Source organism: Eumetopias jubatus, unplaced genomic scaffold, assembly GCF_037043125.1.
Source record: "Eumetopias jubatus isolate StellerSeaLion01/CBP00866 unplaced genomic scaffold, mEumJub1_p1.0 scaffold_5, whole genome shotgun sequence".
NCBI lineage: Eukaryota > Metazoa > Chordata > Mammalia > Carnivora > Otariidae > Eumetopias > Eumetopias jubatus.
The window spans coordinates 79,885,973-79,903,524 of NW_028274811.1; the positions used below are offsets into that span (position 1 = coordinate 79,885,973).

At 35.8% G+C, this 17,552-nt stretch overlaps 1 protein-coding gene across 7 annotated transcripts in view; it reads right to left on the minus strand.

Annotated features, from left to right (window-relative positions):
* The window catches only part of GIN1 (gypsy retrotransposon integrase 1), a 66,052-nt gene that overhangs the window by 44,844 nt on the left and 3,656 nt on the right, over positions 1–17,552 (minus strand). For 6 of the 7 annotated variants that reach the window (XR_003609082.2, XR_003609083.2, XR_003609084.2 and 3 more), the window contains exons 2-7: positions 11,674–11,819; positions 9,644–9,837; positions 7,221–7,526; positions 2,104–2,295; positions 1,831–2,007; positions 1,063–1,348 (exon numbers count right to left, since the gene is read on the minus strand). Coding sequence is in view for 3 of the 7 variants with exons in the window: in XM_028102712.2 (XP_027958513.1) it covers positions 1,063–1,348; positions 1,831–2,007; positions 2,104–2,295; positions 7,221–7,526; positions 9,644–9,837; positions 11,674–11,815 (1,297 nt within the window). In the remaining 4 variants the exon portion in view is untranslated. Of the gene's footprint in view, positions 1–1,062; positions 1,349–1,830; positions 2,008–2,103; positions 2,296–7,220; positions 7,527–9,643; positions 9,838–11,673; positions 11,820–17,552 lie in introns of those variants that run through there. The other variant, XM_028102713.2, reaches the window with a different exon arrangement.

Below are 17,552 nucleotides of genomic sequence, written 5' to 3' on the forward strand. Positions count from 1 at the left end.
CAGAAGCAACGTTGAGCTATTTACTGAGCAGCCCCCAAGGGCTTTTTTATCCTAAAAAAATATGGTAAGCGTAAATATTATTACTGTTGCTCTTGTAATATTCACTTATGCCTGTTAAATAACTCAGTTGTGTAAAAACGTACTAAATTCATCTTTCACTAATTGTTACTCATATTCAAGTATTATTGATGCTTTATTTTTCTTTATAGGAAAAGCAAAATTAACTCGGCTGAGGTACCAATTCACTCCCTTTCAGTTAACCACCCCAGAGAAACTCTAGGGATCAATTACAATAGGACAGAATAAAACAGTCTCCATTAAGTGGGATTTAATCTGAAAGCCACAGCAAAACGTCATTTATCTCTTAATCTCTGAAAGAAAGGGTTAAAGAAATCAGAATATCCTTCTGACATTTCAAAACCACATCTGGGGGCAAGTATAACCTTGTTCAGGCTATTGCCTCTTCTTATAACACCTTACAGCATTCTGGTTACACCGCACCCTACACCCTCCCCTCCATCTATCATGACCTGACTATGGCATAACACCAAAAATTAATCACTTTTTTTAAAGTTCCCTAGTATATTTATCTCACAACAGAATTCTGGATAGTATGTTTGGTTTTGGTATCATTTATCTTAGTTGATATTTTCTCAAGTTAAACCGAGACACAAAGTGACAAAATATTGTGAAAGTGAAAATTGAGAAGACATAATTCTTCCTTCTGTGAAACAGGTCTAGTATCTCCTACATGAACTGTGGCATCAATGTGTGAAAAGTACCCTAGAAATCAGAATAAGATCTCTTACAAGCCTGACAGTTTCAGAAGAGTCATTCTAATTAAACAGAATACCTGAGATCTAAAATTATACCACATTTTATAAAAATGAGAAGACTTTTCCCTTCTCATTTTTATAAAATGTGGTATAATTTTATAAAATATTAGTAAAACCTAACTAAGAGAAGGGGTTTTGGCTGGGTTGGGGGTGGATTCTTATATTATTTTTAACTTCCCTCCTCATTCACACAAAGTAAAAATGTAAAGAAATGACAGATGCTTACCTTGTTCACTGGACTCTCTTACATAGGGCTTAAGGTGGGACATTTTGATAGGTCTTTTAAGTCGAGTCCCAGTGTTGTCTCTCAGAATAGCACATCCACTTTCTGTAATATAGTCTATGACACAAGGTCCAACCCATTCAGACTGGAAACGACCGTCCTTCCACCAATTTTTCCTTTGTCTTAAAACTTCATGACCCACTTTTAAATGAAATGGATTTAATTGCTTTGGTTTCTTTTTAACAATGATTTTGCTTTTATTCAGTTCATCAGGATTGTTGTTCTCCATCTACAAGAGCAAAATAAAAGAACAAAGGGATGAAAGAGCTGTAGTTTCTTGAAAGTAAATGCAAATAACAAGATGGTTACTTATTGAGATACTAATACAAAGCACAAATGAATCCCATTTAATCCTGAAAGTAATATTTCAAAACTAGTATCATTACCCCAACTTTACAAAGAAGTTAAATGGAGAAAGGTTAAGTAATTGGCCTAAATCAAACCACTGGAAAGCAACAAAATCAGGAATATGAATTCAGCTCTACTTGATTGCAAAGAACAAAGTTTTCCCATTACTGTCTCTCAGAATTTTAGAGCTAATAAGCACACTGCATAATCAAAACAAAAGCAGAATTTAACAGAAAAAAATTTGGCTTAGTATATCATATTATACCATATGTGTGTGTGCATCTGTGTGTGTGTGCATGCTGAAAATTTTAAAATTACTTCATGGATTTTTAGATTATAGAGTTTTCTATTAAACAGAATCACCTGTCCTGCTGAAGTTGTCTTATTCTCCATTATTTTATCAGCTTCTTTAATTGCACCTAAAATTTTGGCAAACATACTTGTATCATCACCATCCACCTCATGAAGAACATCTGAAGTCTCAGGCATATAAGGATTGCGATTAAACATCTGAAAATACGGTGTATTTTTAGAAGGCTCCTATTTTAAGGAAAATGGAAAATGATTTGTAATAAATTATTTATGTAGCCAAGAAACAGTCATAACTCAAAAGTACAGAATTATAAAGACACATACCAAGTGAGTTACATTGAAGGCAAATGAAATGGCTGATAGGTGATCATCCCAGTTGTTTGGGTGGTCAGCACAGTGTTTAGAAAGAAATGCTTTGATTGTGCTAGGTGTACTTTCAGTTGGATTAACAGTTTGGGAGGTATGAGAAATTACAATTTGCTTTGTGCCAAACAATCCACACAGTTCAACATTGATCTGAAAAATATATAAAAGTTGACTTTAAAATTCGTATTTTATGACCATGAGATCAGGATTTGAGCTTGACTGAAAGGTTTCAAAAGAATCTGAATCTTGCCTTTTTCATTGAACCATACCCATTCTATATAAAAACATACATATCATATTTAAAATAGCAATTACCATTTATTGAGTCCTTACTATCTACTGGTCAATACACTAGATGCTTTACATTACTGTCGTTATACCTTACAACAATCATGAATTCTCATTAACCCCATTTTAAAGATATGAGGCTTTGGGAGGCTAAGTGCCTTGCCAAACATAGATATACAGCAAGGAAATGGAAGAACAGAATTTAACACTAACTCTGAGTTCATATAACATTTTAATTCAGCAATTTCTCAAATAAACACTAGGTCACATAATCCAGTTAATAGTTACGTGACTTTGGCAGGTAACTAAACTTCTGTGTACTCAGTTTCCTATCTGTAAAATGAGGAAGATCCTACCCAGGACCCTTTTCAGAATTATATGAGTAGATGTTTGTAAAGTACCTAAAACAGTTATTGGCAAGTATTAAGCACTTTATAACTTATAACGTTACTATTATTGTTGTGGTTATATTTACTATCTGCAGGGCCTAAAAAAAGTCAAAATGAGTTTAGAAAACTTCAAACAGTAAGCCTATAAAATGTAAAATAACTTATTTTTCCTACCTTATGCCTCAGATTATTTTTTATTATTATTTTTAACTGGGTAAACTTTTGGTTAATAAATTTGTCTTTTAAAAGATTGTATTCTTATTGCCTAATTGTAAGAAGACAAGTAGTATCACAGTAACTAAAAAGGTAAAGCTAATAAAAAACCCACCAAAACCAAAACCACATTTCCCAAGCTTCCTTGTAAGAAAGGAGTAGTCATGTGATATAGTTTTGGTCAAAAAGATATAAGTGGAAGTTATTGGGCTTTTAAAAGTTGTTGGGTAGACTCAGCTGCTACTAGGTATTTTTATCTATTGTCCTCCCCATTCTTTCTGTCTGAAATATAGATTTTTGTGGCATGGGCTCTGGCAGCCATATTGTGAACCTAAGACTGAGAGTCACATCTCAAAGATGGTGGAAGAGAAAACTAGAAGCATGGGTTCCCAAAGACATTCAGGTTACTCTTCCAACCTTGGACAGCCTGACCTTCTTTCACCTTTTGGAGTTTATATATTGGGCACGAGAAGAGTTCTCCTACTTGCAGCTAATACAGTTCCTAGCTGATATATGTACTAATTTAGGCTGCCACCTTTGAAACTTAAAAAAAAAAGATTTATTTATTTATTTGAGAGAGAGCACGAGTTGGGGAGGGGAAGGGAGCAGAGGAAGAGGGAGAGAATCCCAAGCAGACTCAGTGCTGAGCAGAGCCTGACATGTCCCATGACCATGAGATCAGGACCTGAGCTGAAACCAAGAGTGGGATGTTTAAGTGCGCCACCGAGGTGCCCCTTCTTTTAATCTTTTAACTCAAAAGTAGTTAAAAGAGATATCTTTAAAAAAAAAAAAAAAAAAAGAAGGGAAAAAAAGAAATCCTAGAGGGGCACCTGGCTGGCTCAGTGGGTAGAGCATGCGACTCTTGATCTTCAGGTTGTAAAGTTCAAGCCCCACATTGGGTATAGAGATAACTTAAAAATAAAATCTAAAAAAAAAAGAGAGAGAGAGAGAGAGAGAGAGAGAATTAGTATCATTTGAGTCAGCCTCAATCTGAGGTCTTAATCAATGCTTTTAAACGACTGAACTCTGGAAAAGGGTCAAACAGTTTCTTTGTTTCAAGAGGTTGTTGCCTAGGAATGATCCAGTGAATTCATTTGTGGGATGCCAGCCTGATATCCTAACCCCAGAGCCTTTTTTTCTCCCATCAAACCAGACATTCTATTAGTTGTTACAATTTTGGTTTTCCATAAGACCTATTTTTAAAATCAAAGAAGTAGATTTTCCTTTGGAAACATTTATTTTCTTTCCTTTAGAGTTTTACAAAAAGTCTGTGCACTTTACTGAAACACCTGTATTTTCATCCAACTGTGTTTGTAATACACACACTGTATGCATCCACATTGTAATATTCTAATCATATTTCAACACTTCAGCAGTGTTTGGTATGTTTTTGCTGACAAAAGAAAACATCATTTTGTCACCATTATGCTAGTATTTAAGCCATTTACATCACAGCAAAAAGAACAAATTTTCTCAATCATTTGTGATTTTTAGTTTTTTTGCTATTAAACTTCGCAAAAGAGGCTTATAAATATTTACTGTTACCTTTGGTAAAATTTCCAAAGTCCTGGATTATCACATGACTTTAAACATAACCGGAAAAACTGGTGATTCATAATAGCTTCATACTGTCATTATTTTTATCTCTAAGCACTTTATGCACTTAGGGTGAGGCTTTTCATTAGATATGGTGGATGCAAATCAATATTTCAAATCAGTTTCTGTTTATTTTGAATTTTGGTGACCAATTTCCTATCAGATCTAATGAGTTCATATTTGTTTTCATCTCATTAAAGTCTCTATAAAAGAACTAGTACCAGAAGTTAAGTAGAAGTGTCAGTTCTATCATTTTCTTGTGGCTGATAGGTAATTGCATTATTAGTATTATCTTGTTCTCACTGTAAGAAACTTAAGCCACCTGACTATTCCATGAGGAGTAGTTTGGTCAAAACCAGATGATATTCAGAAATGCAATTACTACTGAAAACCAAGAATGAGCAAGGGAACTACTATAAACCTCTTTTATGTTGTGGATTCTTACTCTTTTTTCACGATACCTTCATATAACATGTGTAATGTACAATCATCTGCCTTGTCGATCCGGGATGCTATTAATCATCTCTACACATTATTAGCAAAACATCCTTTCTTTCTTATTTATTAGATAAAAAAGAAATATAAGCAGAAGTTCTAACACTGTTATCCCCAAAACTGGATTTTTTCATACACCTCATTTTGACCACTGCTGTGTCAGTCAAGGCAGGCAAGATTATGTGATAGTTACAAAACACATTCAAGTCTCAGCTTTAATGCAAAAACTTTACTGCTTGCTCCTATGAACTTGACTATGGGTCAGGGTATCTCTTCAAGGCAACTATTCTTGACTACGTGCCTCAGTAATTCTAGATGAGAGAAATTCTACCACCCTATAATGTAATATCTGGAATGTTCAGTCAATTCTCCAGAGAAAAAGTATTATTACTATTTTTGTTTTTCAGGTAAGTTAAAATGGTCTTAATTTGCAATATTCATTCCTATTTAATTTGAACACTTTTCCACGTTTGTTATTTATTTTTTACAGATGTACTTATGGGGGGGGGGAGCGTGCCGTATGTGCGAATGCATGGGAGCTGGAGGGAGGAACAGAGAGGGAGAGGGGCAAGCAGACTCCGTGCTGAGCACAGAGCCAACACGGGGCTCAAACCCAGGACCCTGAGATCATGACCTGAGTGAAATTAAGAGTCAAATGCTTAATCAACTGAACCACTCAGGGGCTAGGAACTTGGGGTTTTGGGGAGGGTTTCCATCATTCCCTGATATAGATGGCTCATAGTGCTTAAACTATACAAACAAGGTAGTTTATGCTGAACACCTTTTTTCCTTTAGGAATCTAGGATTCTGGTACAAGCCACACAGAGGTGCCTTTGTGACCAGCTCGTAGTAAAAATCCTAGGCACTGAGGGGCGCCTAAGTGGCTGTTGGTTAAGCAACTGCCTTCGGCTCAGGTAATAATCTTGGGGTCCTGGGATCGAGCCCCACATTGGGCGATCTGCTCAGTGAGGAGCCTGCTTCTCCCTCTTACTTTCCCTCTGCACTCTCCCTCTCTCTCTCAAATAATAATAATAATAATAAAAGATTAACCTTAAAAAAAAAATCCTAGGCACTGTTGTCTCTAATGAGCTTCCCTGGTAGATAACATTTTACATGTGTTTGCTATAACTCCTTGTTAACAGAATTAAACATGTCTGGCTGTGTCTGATTTTTTTCTTACACCAGTACTGTGTAATTATGAAAATTTAAAAATATGCCTTAAATGTCATAGTCACTATTCCTTTTTTAGAATTTTCGTATATATTCTTGCTTGCATATTCTTTCAAGTTAACTTTAATCTGGAAAAAGGTGAGGGCAAGAAATAAGCTCCCTCCTTATTAATGCTGATTAGAAATTAATTACATAAATTAATTTTGATTTGGGAAAAATCAATACCTTTCAATATTGAATATTTTCATTCATAAACATGATATATTTTTCCATTTAGTCAATTCTCCCTCTATATGTCAATCATGGAATTTTTTTTTTAGGATTTTTTTTTTTTTTTTTTTTTTTTTTAAAGATTTTATTTATTTATTCATGAGAGACAGAGAGAGAGAGAGAGAGAGAGAGAGAGAGAGGCAGAGGGAGAAGCAGGCTCCCAAGGAGCAGGGAGCCTGATGCGGGACTCAATCCCAGGACCCTGGGATCACGACCTGAGCCGAAGGCAGATGCTTAACCATCTGAGCCACCCAGGCGCCCTAGGATTTTATTTTTAAGTAATCTCTACACCCAACGTGGGGCTTGAACTTACAACCCTGAGATCAAGAGTCACATACTCTACCCACTGAACCGGCCAGCGGCCCCCAATCACAGAATTTTTAAGCTAGAAGTAAACAAGGATTATTTGGTCCAACTTCCTCATTTTAGTTTTAGGAAACCTGAAGACAGACTTACAATTACTTAGTTGCACAATTAATACAAAAATCCTGGTCTTTTAGTTTCCAGTCCAGCTACCTTTGTGCTATACAATATTAAACTTCTACACCTGTAGCAATTTATATAAACTTACTAAGAACCCTATAATGCAGAGGTGTGCTAGGCACTGAAGGTAAGTAAAATATGCTCCTAGACCCAACTAATTATTTGTCTTACCTCATGAATGAACTCTTCTCTTTGGTCCATTATTATTTTCTGAGGTGGTCCATATAAGAAAAATATATTGATAATAGCTTTAGAAATTTCTGATGCTGAAACATCACAGAGAGGCAAAATCACAACCCATTTTGTGAACAAATCTGTCATGATTATAGTATAAACATTACTTCTGTTGCTTGCATGAAATGGGCCCATCAGATCAACAGTAACTATACTCCATGGATTCTCCACCTTGAGAAGGTGCTGTTTAGGTGCTAGAATAACTGTATTTTTTGCCACTTGGCAATGCTGACAAGCATATACCTACAAAACAGGCACACAATAACAAAAAAAATATATAGATGTTAATATATTCAACATAATAAAAGCAGTCTTATAAATATGAAGTTTTTATTAAAATTGTTAATAGTTACTTTGTGTTTTGAAGGAGAAACTTTTAGACTATTCTCAGAATAGAATAAAACCTTCTGTTCAGAATAATAAGCAAATATGACTTGCTATTACAATCCACTGACTACTTTAAGGGGTCTTATTCACATAGAACATAATTCTAGTTTACATTCAACTAATATTTATTATGTAAATAAATCTTAAAACCAATTTCTTACATCAAATTTGTTATATTTTTAAGTATCTGAATACACAATAATTTCTGTAAGTAAAAGATTTTTTCTTTTAAAGTTATCATTCCTTTTTTTTAATTTTATTTTATTATGTTATGTTAGTCACCATACATTACATCGTTAGTTTTTGATGTAGTGTTCCATGATTCATTGTTTGCGAATAACACCCAGTGCTCAATTCAATTACGTGCCCTCCTTAACACCCATCACTGGGCTAATCCATCCCCCCCAACCCCCTCCCCTCTAGAACCCTCAGTTTGTTTCTCAGAGTCCGTAGTCTCTCATGGTTCATCTCCCCCTCCGATTCCGCCCCCCTCATTTTTCCCTTCCTACTATCTTTTTTTTTTTTAACATATAATGTATTATTTGTTTCAGAGGTACAGGTCTGTGATTCATCAGTTATCATTCTAATAAATTCATTCATTGATCTATTTCGACAGTATTTATTAAAACATAATTTTATTAAAAAAATACTTACAGATGCCAGAAATTCCTCAAGGTCCCAGGAAAATAGAACAAAAATAAAGCCCATGCTGCCATGGAGCTTTTAATGTGAGTGGGATGAGAACTGATTAACATATGGATGGCGCCAATGCTCAACATATTTCTAGAATTCCACTTTGGAAACCACTTTCAAACCAACTTGTGAACAAAATTTTATAAACCCTCTTTGTATTAGTTACTTTTAATCAAAAGTTTTATTGTCCAATTTATGTAATAGCTTTCATCATAAATAACTTCTATTTCCAAAAATCATATCCATTCTCAAATGATAAAGATTTGACAAAGATCAAAGGAATGTGTGGCAGGTTCTAAAGGCAAATACAAATATTGAGGTCATGCAATACACGCACAGACTACGAACTGATAACTTACAAACGCTATTTAAACGTTGGTTTAATTCTTTATACCTGAAATGACAATCTTTTGATATACTATTATAATTATTAAAAGGATCTCACATAGATACCAAGTCATACAGAATACACTAGAAAGAGTAGGGATCAGATGATCTACCAGTAAGAATACCAGAATTCCTAGATGAATATCCTATAAGAAGTTGAAGGTTGAAATAAGTTATAAAGTTACAAAACTCAGACTAATTTCATCATTTTTACAACTTGATTTTGCCTTTAGTTGGTTTTGGGTCTCTGCCACATTTGACATTTTTTGTATCAAGATGAGATATGCACAAATGAAGAGAGCACACACTGGACCTGACCTATGAACAGATTCTCCTCTCAAGAAAAGATTATATGACTGCCTCAAATAGGTAATCATTTAGTCAAAGGAATTTCAGCCCCATTTGAATTCTGCGATACAAAAGAGTTCAATGATGAAAATCTGTTTATAAATAATCTATTTAAATATGCTGTTTTTCAAATATTTAAATAATGTTTTAGTTCAAATTATACTTTAGTGATTTTAAAGTATTCTGAAAAACTGATTTCTTTTTTTCCTTTTTTAGAGAGGGAGGCGGGAGGGGAAGAGGGAGAGAGAGAATCTTAAGCAGGCTTCATGCCCAGTGCAGAGCCCGAAGTGGGGCTCTGTCTCACAACCCTGAGATCATGACCTGAGCTGAACTCAAGAGTTAGGCGCTTAACCGACTGAGGGACCCAGGCCCCCAAAGGAGAATTCTGATGGGAAGTAAAACTCCTTTTAAATGTTTTTGTACAAACACTACCCATACAAAAAGTACTTAACAAGAGGTAATATCCAGAGTAAATGTGGAGTAATAATGAATTTTGGATATCTACTACAAAGGTATTAAAAATATTCTTAATATATAAGCCATACCCACTGTTTGACATCATTCGTCACAGAAGTCCAGTAATAATTGGATTCCACTAGAGTAAGGGTCCTGGATATGCCATGATGAGCTCCAGTGTCATTTTCATGGCATTCTCTTAAGACTTTCTTTTTTTCTTCTTCTGAAACAATTACCAAACGATTTTGTTTTCTGTCTTTTCCAACATAAAACAGCTTTTTTTCTGGAATAAATAATAACAAAAAGACATGACTGCAATTTTTAGAGATCAGTATAATTTTAAGATAATCTAATCAAAGCCTTATCATCAAACCATTATGGTTTTTAAAAATCTTTTTCCCTCTAAGATAGAATATTTATTTGTAATGCATCCATACAACCTGAAAGGTCCTCAGCTCTTATGCTTACTTGATATGTAGGAGGATCACTAGTTGCTATAATTTTGTAGCTATCTATACCAGTGGAGCTAGTTTATTCACCAAAACATGTGATAACTATAGAAGTATGAAATTATCTTTCTATGGGAGTACTCAAACTGGAAAAATACTTGCAGACATCTCCTAAAAATGGCATGAATTAGCAGATGAATTATGTACAGGTAAGCAACTTCTGGAACAGAATTTTCCAAAATAGTGTTTCACCATAACTTACATTTTTGTAAGCAACCACACTGTTAAGTTTTTCTAGATTTGAACAGGAGGTGAGATTTGTAAAGCAGGAAAGTAAGAGAACCTTAATCCTTAAGACAGTTCTCTGTTTTCCTTTGGAGGGCACCTGAGAAGAATCCACCGCTGGAAAGCAACTGAGGTAGGGAAAGAATCACTATCTCTCCAGTGTGGATGAGGCAGCTATTCAAACTCCAAACACAGCACTAAGTTACTAATGTGTTTAATTAAGCATATGCTGAGTGAAACATTCCTTCCTTGAATTAGAAGGTAAGCAACTTAAAGGAAGGAACCTTATCTACCTTATCCATCAGTGTATTAGGCCTAAAATGTGACTGACACCCAGTAAGAACTTGGTAAAAATTTGCCGCATAAATGTTTAAATAAATAAATGAACGAATGAATCATAACTTTATTAAGAAGTAATAGGTGTACTTATGAAGTATAAAGGAGTTATAGGAAGGGCTATACACAGAGAGATATGAGGAGGTATTTATATATTATTTTAAAGGCTTCTTGAACTGCTTTTCAGGAAGCATGATTTTATACCTAGAGGCAAAACTCCCATTAATTAATAGCACCAACATTCATTTAGTTGTCTGGTGATCTAACTTCTGGCTTATTTCATTGCAAACTTCTCTTCCCTTTGAAGGAAGAGGAGAAAGAAGGAAAAATTACCATAATCTTTCAACATAAATTTTCTATTGCCTTTCAAATATTTAATCCATTCAGGGGGATTAGGTATCCAAAAATGAATGTGATCCTGAAGATATCTGATGGCGGGGAGACCACAGAAATAAATATGGTAAAAAGTTAACGTCAACATTTTCATATCAGCATCAAATAAGCTCTTCATCGATACTGACATAAGTGCTAGAAAATGCCATTAAAGTAGGAACTACCTGAGGACAAGAGCATAAGAGGTTAATTTAGGTGAGTGTTTTTTTTTTTTCATGGTATCATTTTCTGTCTATGACTTAAAATTCCCTTTTCATGCTTACTGGCATTCAGTTAGCTTCACTGTGATTTTTATTTTGCTTTTGACTGAGTGGCATCATCAATTACACCGGTAATTGTTAAGCAACAGTAAGTTACCGCAGAAAATTCTCAGTATTCCACAAAGAACACATGGAAAAGCATCTATAATAATGCTACACTTGGGGCATAAACGTTACTTTTGTCTCTTTTCTTTCTTTTTTTTTTAGAGAGAGAGAGAGAGCGGGGGTGGGGAGAGAGAGGGAGGTTAGTGGGAGGAGAGAGAATCTTAAACAGGCTCCACACCCAGCCCAGAGCCCGACACCCGGCGCCATCTCAGGACCCTGAGATCATGACCTGAGCCAAAATCAAGAGTCGGATGCTTAACCAACTGAGCCACCCAGGCACCCCAGTGTTACCTTTGAAGATAAATTTTTTTGCTGCTCTTCTTATGCCACTTCTTTCACTTGGTAGTGTAGTTGGATGATATTCACCAGTTCGTTTATAATATGCAATCTGTTTAAGATGAAGGTCACCATTTTTTCCACTACGGACCATCATGAAACTAGGTAAAAGATATTTAAAGATATAATTTAAATGATAAGCTCATTTACTTGCTATTTCAGTTCAGGCTTCTGTCATATTTCTGCTTACATATCAATTGAACATTCCCAGAATATTATCTGTGATGGAGATAAATATAGTACAGAAAAGGAACTGTGTGATGTATAATGAACTAAAATAGTCAAAAGCTATTTTTGAGATATATCATGACACATTATCTTGTCTCTTTCCATGTGAAAAGAAATGTTGAAAATTTTCCACATACTGGGAAAAAACAAAATAAATAATTACACTTTAAAAAGTTTTGCTTAAAGTCTCTCACTACCATCAATTGAAATGTTACTTACATAGAATGGTTCTGTTGTGACATTTAAATACATGATAGGTTATAAAGGGGAGAAATAGTTTTTTTCCTTCTAAATACATTCATGGTCATTGCAAAATGCAAAAAAAAAAAAAAGTCCAAGTAATTTATGAAAAAGATTTTGGAAATGTTTAAATGATAAATGACAGAGAAGATATTTAGCTATGCTATTTCTCATATACTCTTCTGAACTACATATAAGCTGCTTTTTTTTTTAATAGAAATGATTTTTGGTACTGTACATATTTTCTCTATATTATAAAGAAAACTCTGGCCACACTGGCAAAAACAAAACAAAATAAAATTTGTCTATTTTAGACCATAAATTATATGGGAAACCATTAAGTTAAAAAGAAAAAAAGCCCCTTTCGTTCATATTTTTAGGTGAAAGAAACTATTCTGTGCAGATTATTCTGTTTGCCACCACCCCCACCCATCCAGATCAATTTCTGGCTTTTCTTTCCCTGCCACTGTGCCCTAGAAACTATAAATGTAGTATAAACTACATTTATAGTTTTCTGATTAGGCTTGTCCAGTGGGAGGTACCAGGAGGCAAATCAGAATGCAGAAGAGGTCAGGATATTTATTTCCCAGGTCCTTCCTCGGTTTAGGCTGCAACCCTCTACAACTACAGTTCCTCTTGAGTAGCCCATCTTCCATGTCTCTAGTTCTCACTGGAAGTCTATAACATCATTTCTTCTTTTTGCTAATTCAGGGGCACTATTCCATCATTAGTCCCTACTGTTACTAATCTCCAGGGACCACAGTGATTTCTTTGACCCTATTCTTTGGTCTTTAAATAGGAACTTCATTAAATTTTCTTCAAATTTCCAGGGAATGTATCTTCTGTTTGCTTTTTTGTTTTTTTAAGATTTTATTTATTTATTTGAGAGAGAGAGAGAGAGAGAGCGAGAGAGAGCATGAGCAGGGGGGTGGGGGTGGAGGGAGAAGCAGGCTCCCCGCTGAGCAGGGAGCCCAACTCACAATCCCGGAACCCTGGGATCATGATCTGAGCCGAAGCAGACGCTTAACTGAGAAAGCCACCCAGGTGTCCCTATCCCCTATCTTCTGTTTCCTACCAGGACTCTGACACAAATGCTTAAAATTTTTAATTTCTAAAAACAATATTGATCTTTACTGATCACTAGAAGATCTAGGGATGAGGCTACAAGAGAGTATTACTGCAGAGGGAATGTTAGAATAAAAAAGAATAGACTGTGCCTAGGAACCTATGGCTTAAATAGCCTATTAGGTCTCTTCCCCTATGATACAGCACTTTCCACATTCAATAACCATCTTTCTGATCTTTTCATAACTTCCAGTGAGGATATCAGTACATTTATAATATCTCTTGGGTCAGCATAGTGTAAGCTATTTTATGGTATATATAGAGATCTCTTCAACAGGACAAAAAAAACCACTATTCTTAGAAGAAAAATTATAACAAATTGTACTTCATCAAAATCACAACCTGTTCAAGAGACATCTTTAAGGAAAGGAAAAGGTAATCACAGACTGGCAGAAGATATCTTTAATATATATATACCTAACAAAGGACTAATACGCAGCATATATAAACAACTGCAAATCAAAAAGAAAATGATAAAAACCCAACTTAAAAAATGGGAGTAAAATCTTACATGGCACTTCAAAAAAAAAAAAAAATCCAAATGGTTAATAAGCAAGTGAAAATGTGCTCAACATCATTACTCCAAAAAGCAAATTAAAAAGTCATAATTTTTGTAACTACACACTCTCAAAAAGGGTAAAATTAAAAACAGACAACGCTAGCTTAAGGATGGGTAACAAATGAAACACTTATACATGGTGGGAGTGCAAAAGGCTAAAGCTACCTTGGAAAATTGAGTTTCTTCCAACTAAAAACTTGTCTACCCTAAGGACTTGACAAATCTACTTTCAAGTTTATACCTCAGTGAAATGAATACATGACTATCAAAAGATGTGTACAAAAATGTTCATAGATTTTTTTGTAGTCATGATAACCCCTAACTGGAAATAGTAAAAGCATCGAGAGATTTTACTATGTATACACTCAGTCCTTGTCCCGTGGCCCTGTTTTCAAGTTCCATGATGCTCTAAATCTTAGTTCTTTTCAAACTGTCTTTGGTGAAGTACACCATTCCCCCTGACCCCCACCACCCACCCCCAATCTGTCACAGAAGACCTCTTGATGGCTTTACTTTAATGTCATCTTCATTATGGTTTTTCCCCTGCCAAATGATTCTATGGCAAACTTCCACACTTCATCAATTTTCATTTTAGGAAAACTTGTGTGGTATCAAGCAGGGAATACAGACTATACAGACTACCTAACCATTTGCCTGCCTGTCACTCTAGCTCTGTATTAAACCTCCTCAACTCTTAAAACAAATCAACAAGTAAAAATTGTTTTTTATCCTATTTTCAACTCCAGGGTACACTGACACAAGTTCTTCCAAGTCCAAGGGAGAGAAAGAAGTGTCCTTTCTCATTTTATTTTTAAGATTTTATTTATTTATTTGACAGAGAGAGAGAGAGACAGCGAGAGAGGGAACACAAGCAGGGGGAATGGGAGAGGGAGAAGCAGGCTTCCCGCTGAGCAGGGAGCCCGATGTGGGGCTCGATCCCAGGACCCTGGGATCATGACCTGAGCCGAAGGCAGACACTTAACGACTGAGCCACCCAGGCGCCCTTCTCATTTTATTTCTCAAAGATTTTTATCTTTAAGTAATTTCTACACCCAACATGGGACTCAAACCCACAACACCCAGATCAAGAGTCACATGCCCCACTCACAGAGCCAGCCAGGCACCCTGCCATTTCTCATTTTAGATTAAATCACTAGGGTCTATATTCTGTAAAATACATGACCCCAAATTATTATTTTCTGTGAACGGCTTTTGGAACCAACAATGTTCTAAACCATCTAAAAGAAAACCCTGAAACATCCCATCCTGTTAGACAGCAGCTGAGCATGGTTATCTGGAGGAAGAAGTGATTTAACAAATAAGATTAAAATCCTTTATTGACTCCCTTTCAGAGATCAGTAAAGGTTACAAAACCTGAAGGACCTTAAAAAGACAAGGCCTTTTCAGGCCTATAAAAATCCTCCAGGAGCAAAACACTAAACTCATACCTTAGAGAAAACACTAGGTCCCATAAAACATAGGGGTATAGGTAATTGTAACTGGTATTAAAAACCTGGCTATTGGACAACATGAATCTCTCCCTAAACCACACTGATGTCCATTATTTTGCTCTTATACTTAAAAACTTCTGTCTTTTAAGTTCCCCCAACTGTTCCCTCCAATTCTCTAGGGTGTCTTAGTCCATTTGGGGTGCTATAACAATATACCATAGACTGGGTTGCTTATTAACAACAAACATTTATTTCTCACAGTTATAGAGGTAAAAAGTCCAAACACAAGCTGGCAGATTCACTGGTGAAAGTTTGCTTCCTGGTTCATAGATTACCTCTTTGCTTTGTCTTCACATAACAGAAGGTGCTGGAGAGCTCTCTGACCTCTCTTTTAAAAGTGCACTAATTCCGGGGCGCCTGGGTGGCTCAGTCGGTTAAGTATCTGACTCTTGATCTCAGCTAAGGTCTTGAACTCAGGGCTGTGAGTTCAAGCCTCACATTGGGCTCCATGATGGGCATGGAGACTACTTTAAAAAACAACAACAACAATGAAGGGTACTAATTCCATTCTTGAGGGCTCCATCCTCATGACCTAATCACTTTTCAAAGGCATCACCTCTAAATACCATCACACTGATGGTTACGATTTCAACATACAGATTTGTGGTGTGTATGTGTGTGTTTGTGTGTGAGGGGAGGGACACACAAACATTCAGTCTATAGCACTGGGGATATCAGAAAATCTTTTCTCTAATTACTCAATATAAGATGAAGCCCTCAGTACATTCAAGAATCAAGTGCTATTAGGATACTCTTGGCTGTCCTACCTAAAATACGTGAACGAAGATTCATGTTCAGTAAAGTCTATTCACTGAAATTAACCTCTCCACTTTCAAACCCTTAACTTTTAAAGAACTGAAAATACATCAAAATAGAATAATTCACCCTCCTCAGAGCAAGCCCACAGTACAAAAGGTCAAGGAGTAGAAGAAATCAATAAACAAAATTTTGGAGACTGAGTTCTTTGAGGTTTTTGGCCATCATTAAGGGCGAGTGGACTCTTCTAATGGTGGAAGACATAAAAATCAGAAAATTTCTACATATTTTCATATTTCACAAGTGTGTTATATAAAGGTCAGCTGTCTTAGTAAAGAAGAAAATACTTAAAGGAGTGATCATTTGTTTGACACAGTTACCTTGAAACTTAAACTATTCATTGTCCTAAGCACATTTTTATCTTCCAAATGAATTATTAGACAGAGTAGACACTATGAGACTGCTCCTGGCCATCTCCACTGCTTATAGACAAAGTCTGAACTATTTAGCCAAGCCTCTACAACCTGGCACAAAACGAGCCTTACAGTTTCTCCTCTTGTCTTCTTTATATACCTTTGCCCACATCCCAACCATTCTCTGTACCTTGGTTTATGTCACCATTTCCCCTGTGAATAGTTTATCCTTCCAATTCTATCTTATCAAATCTTTTTTAAAAAAGATTTTATTTATTTATGAGAGAGAGAGAAGCAGACACCCTGCTGAGCAGGAAGTCCGACTCCGGGCTCAATCCCAGGACTCAGCCATCATGACCTGAGTAGAAGGCAGACGCTTAACTGACTGAGCCACCCAGATGCCCCTATCTGATTAAGTCTTAACCAGTTTTCAAAATAAACCTCTAGCGCCTCACTGAAGCAAGCCTTCCATGATATCTGAATCTGAAGTGATCTCAACCTCTCCTGACTTTCTTTGTACCGCTGCAGAACTTCCTGTGTTTTACTCTCTACTACAGTTGTTAGGCCTTTCATCCATAAAACTTTTTATTTGTTCATTCATTTACCAAGTCCTTAAATCCTTATATGCACTAGGTTATGGGAATACAAAGTTAAAAAACAAAAACCTTTTGTTCTTTCATTTTTTTTAAAGATTTATTTATTTGAGACAGAGAGGGAGAGCACAAGGGGCGGGGCAGAGGGAGAGAATCTCAAGCAGAAACCCCCTCAGCATGAAGCCCATTGCTGGGGCTTGATCTCATGACTCCGAGATCATGATCTGAGCTGAAATCAAGAGTCAAATGTTTAATCAACTGCGCCACCCAGGCACCCCAAAAAACTTTTGTTCTTTTAAAGGCAATGTTAAGAAAGTGAAAAGAACATCACAGCTGGAAGAAAATGTCTGCAGTACACAGATATAATAAAAAACTTGTGTTCAGAACTTTAAAGAACTTTTTTCAAGTT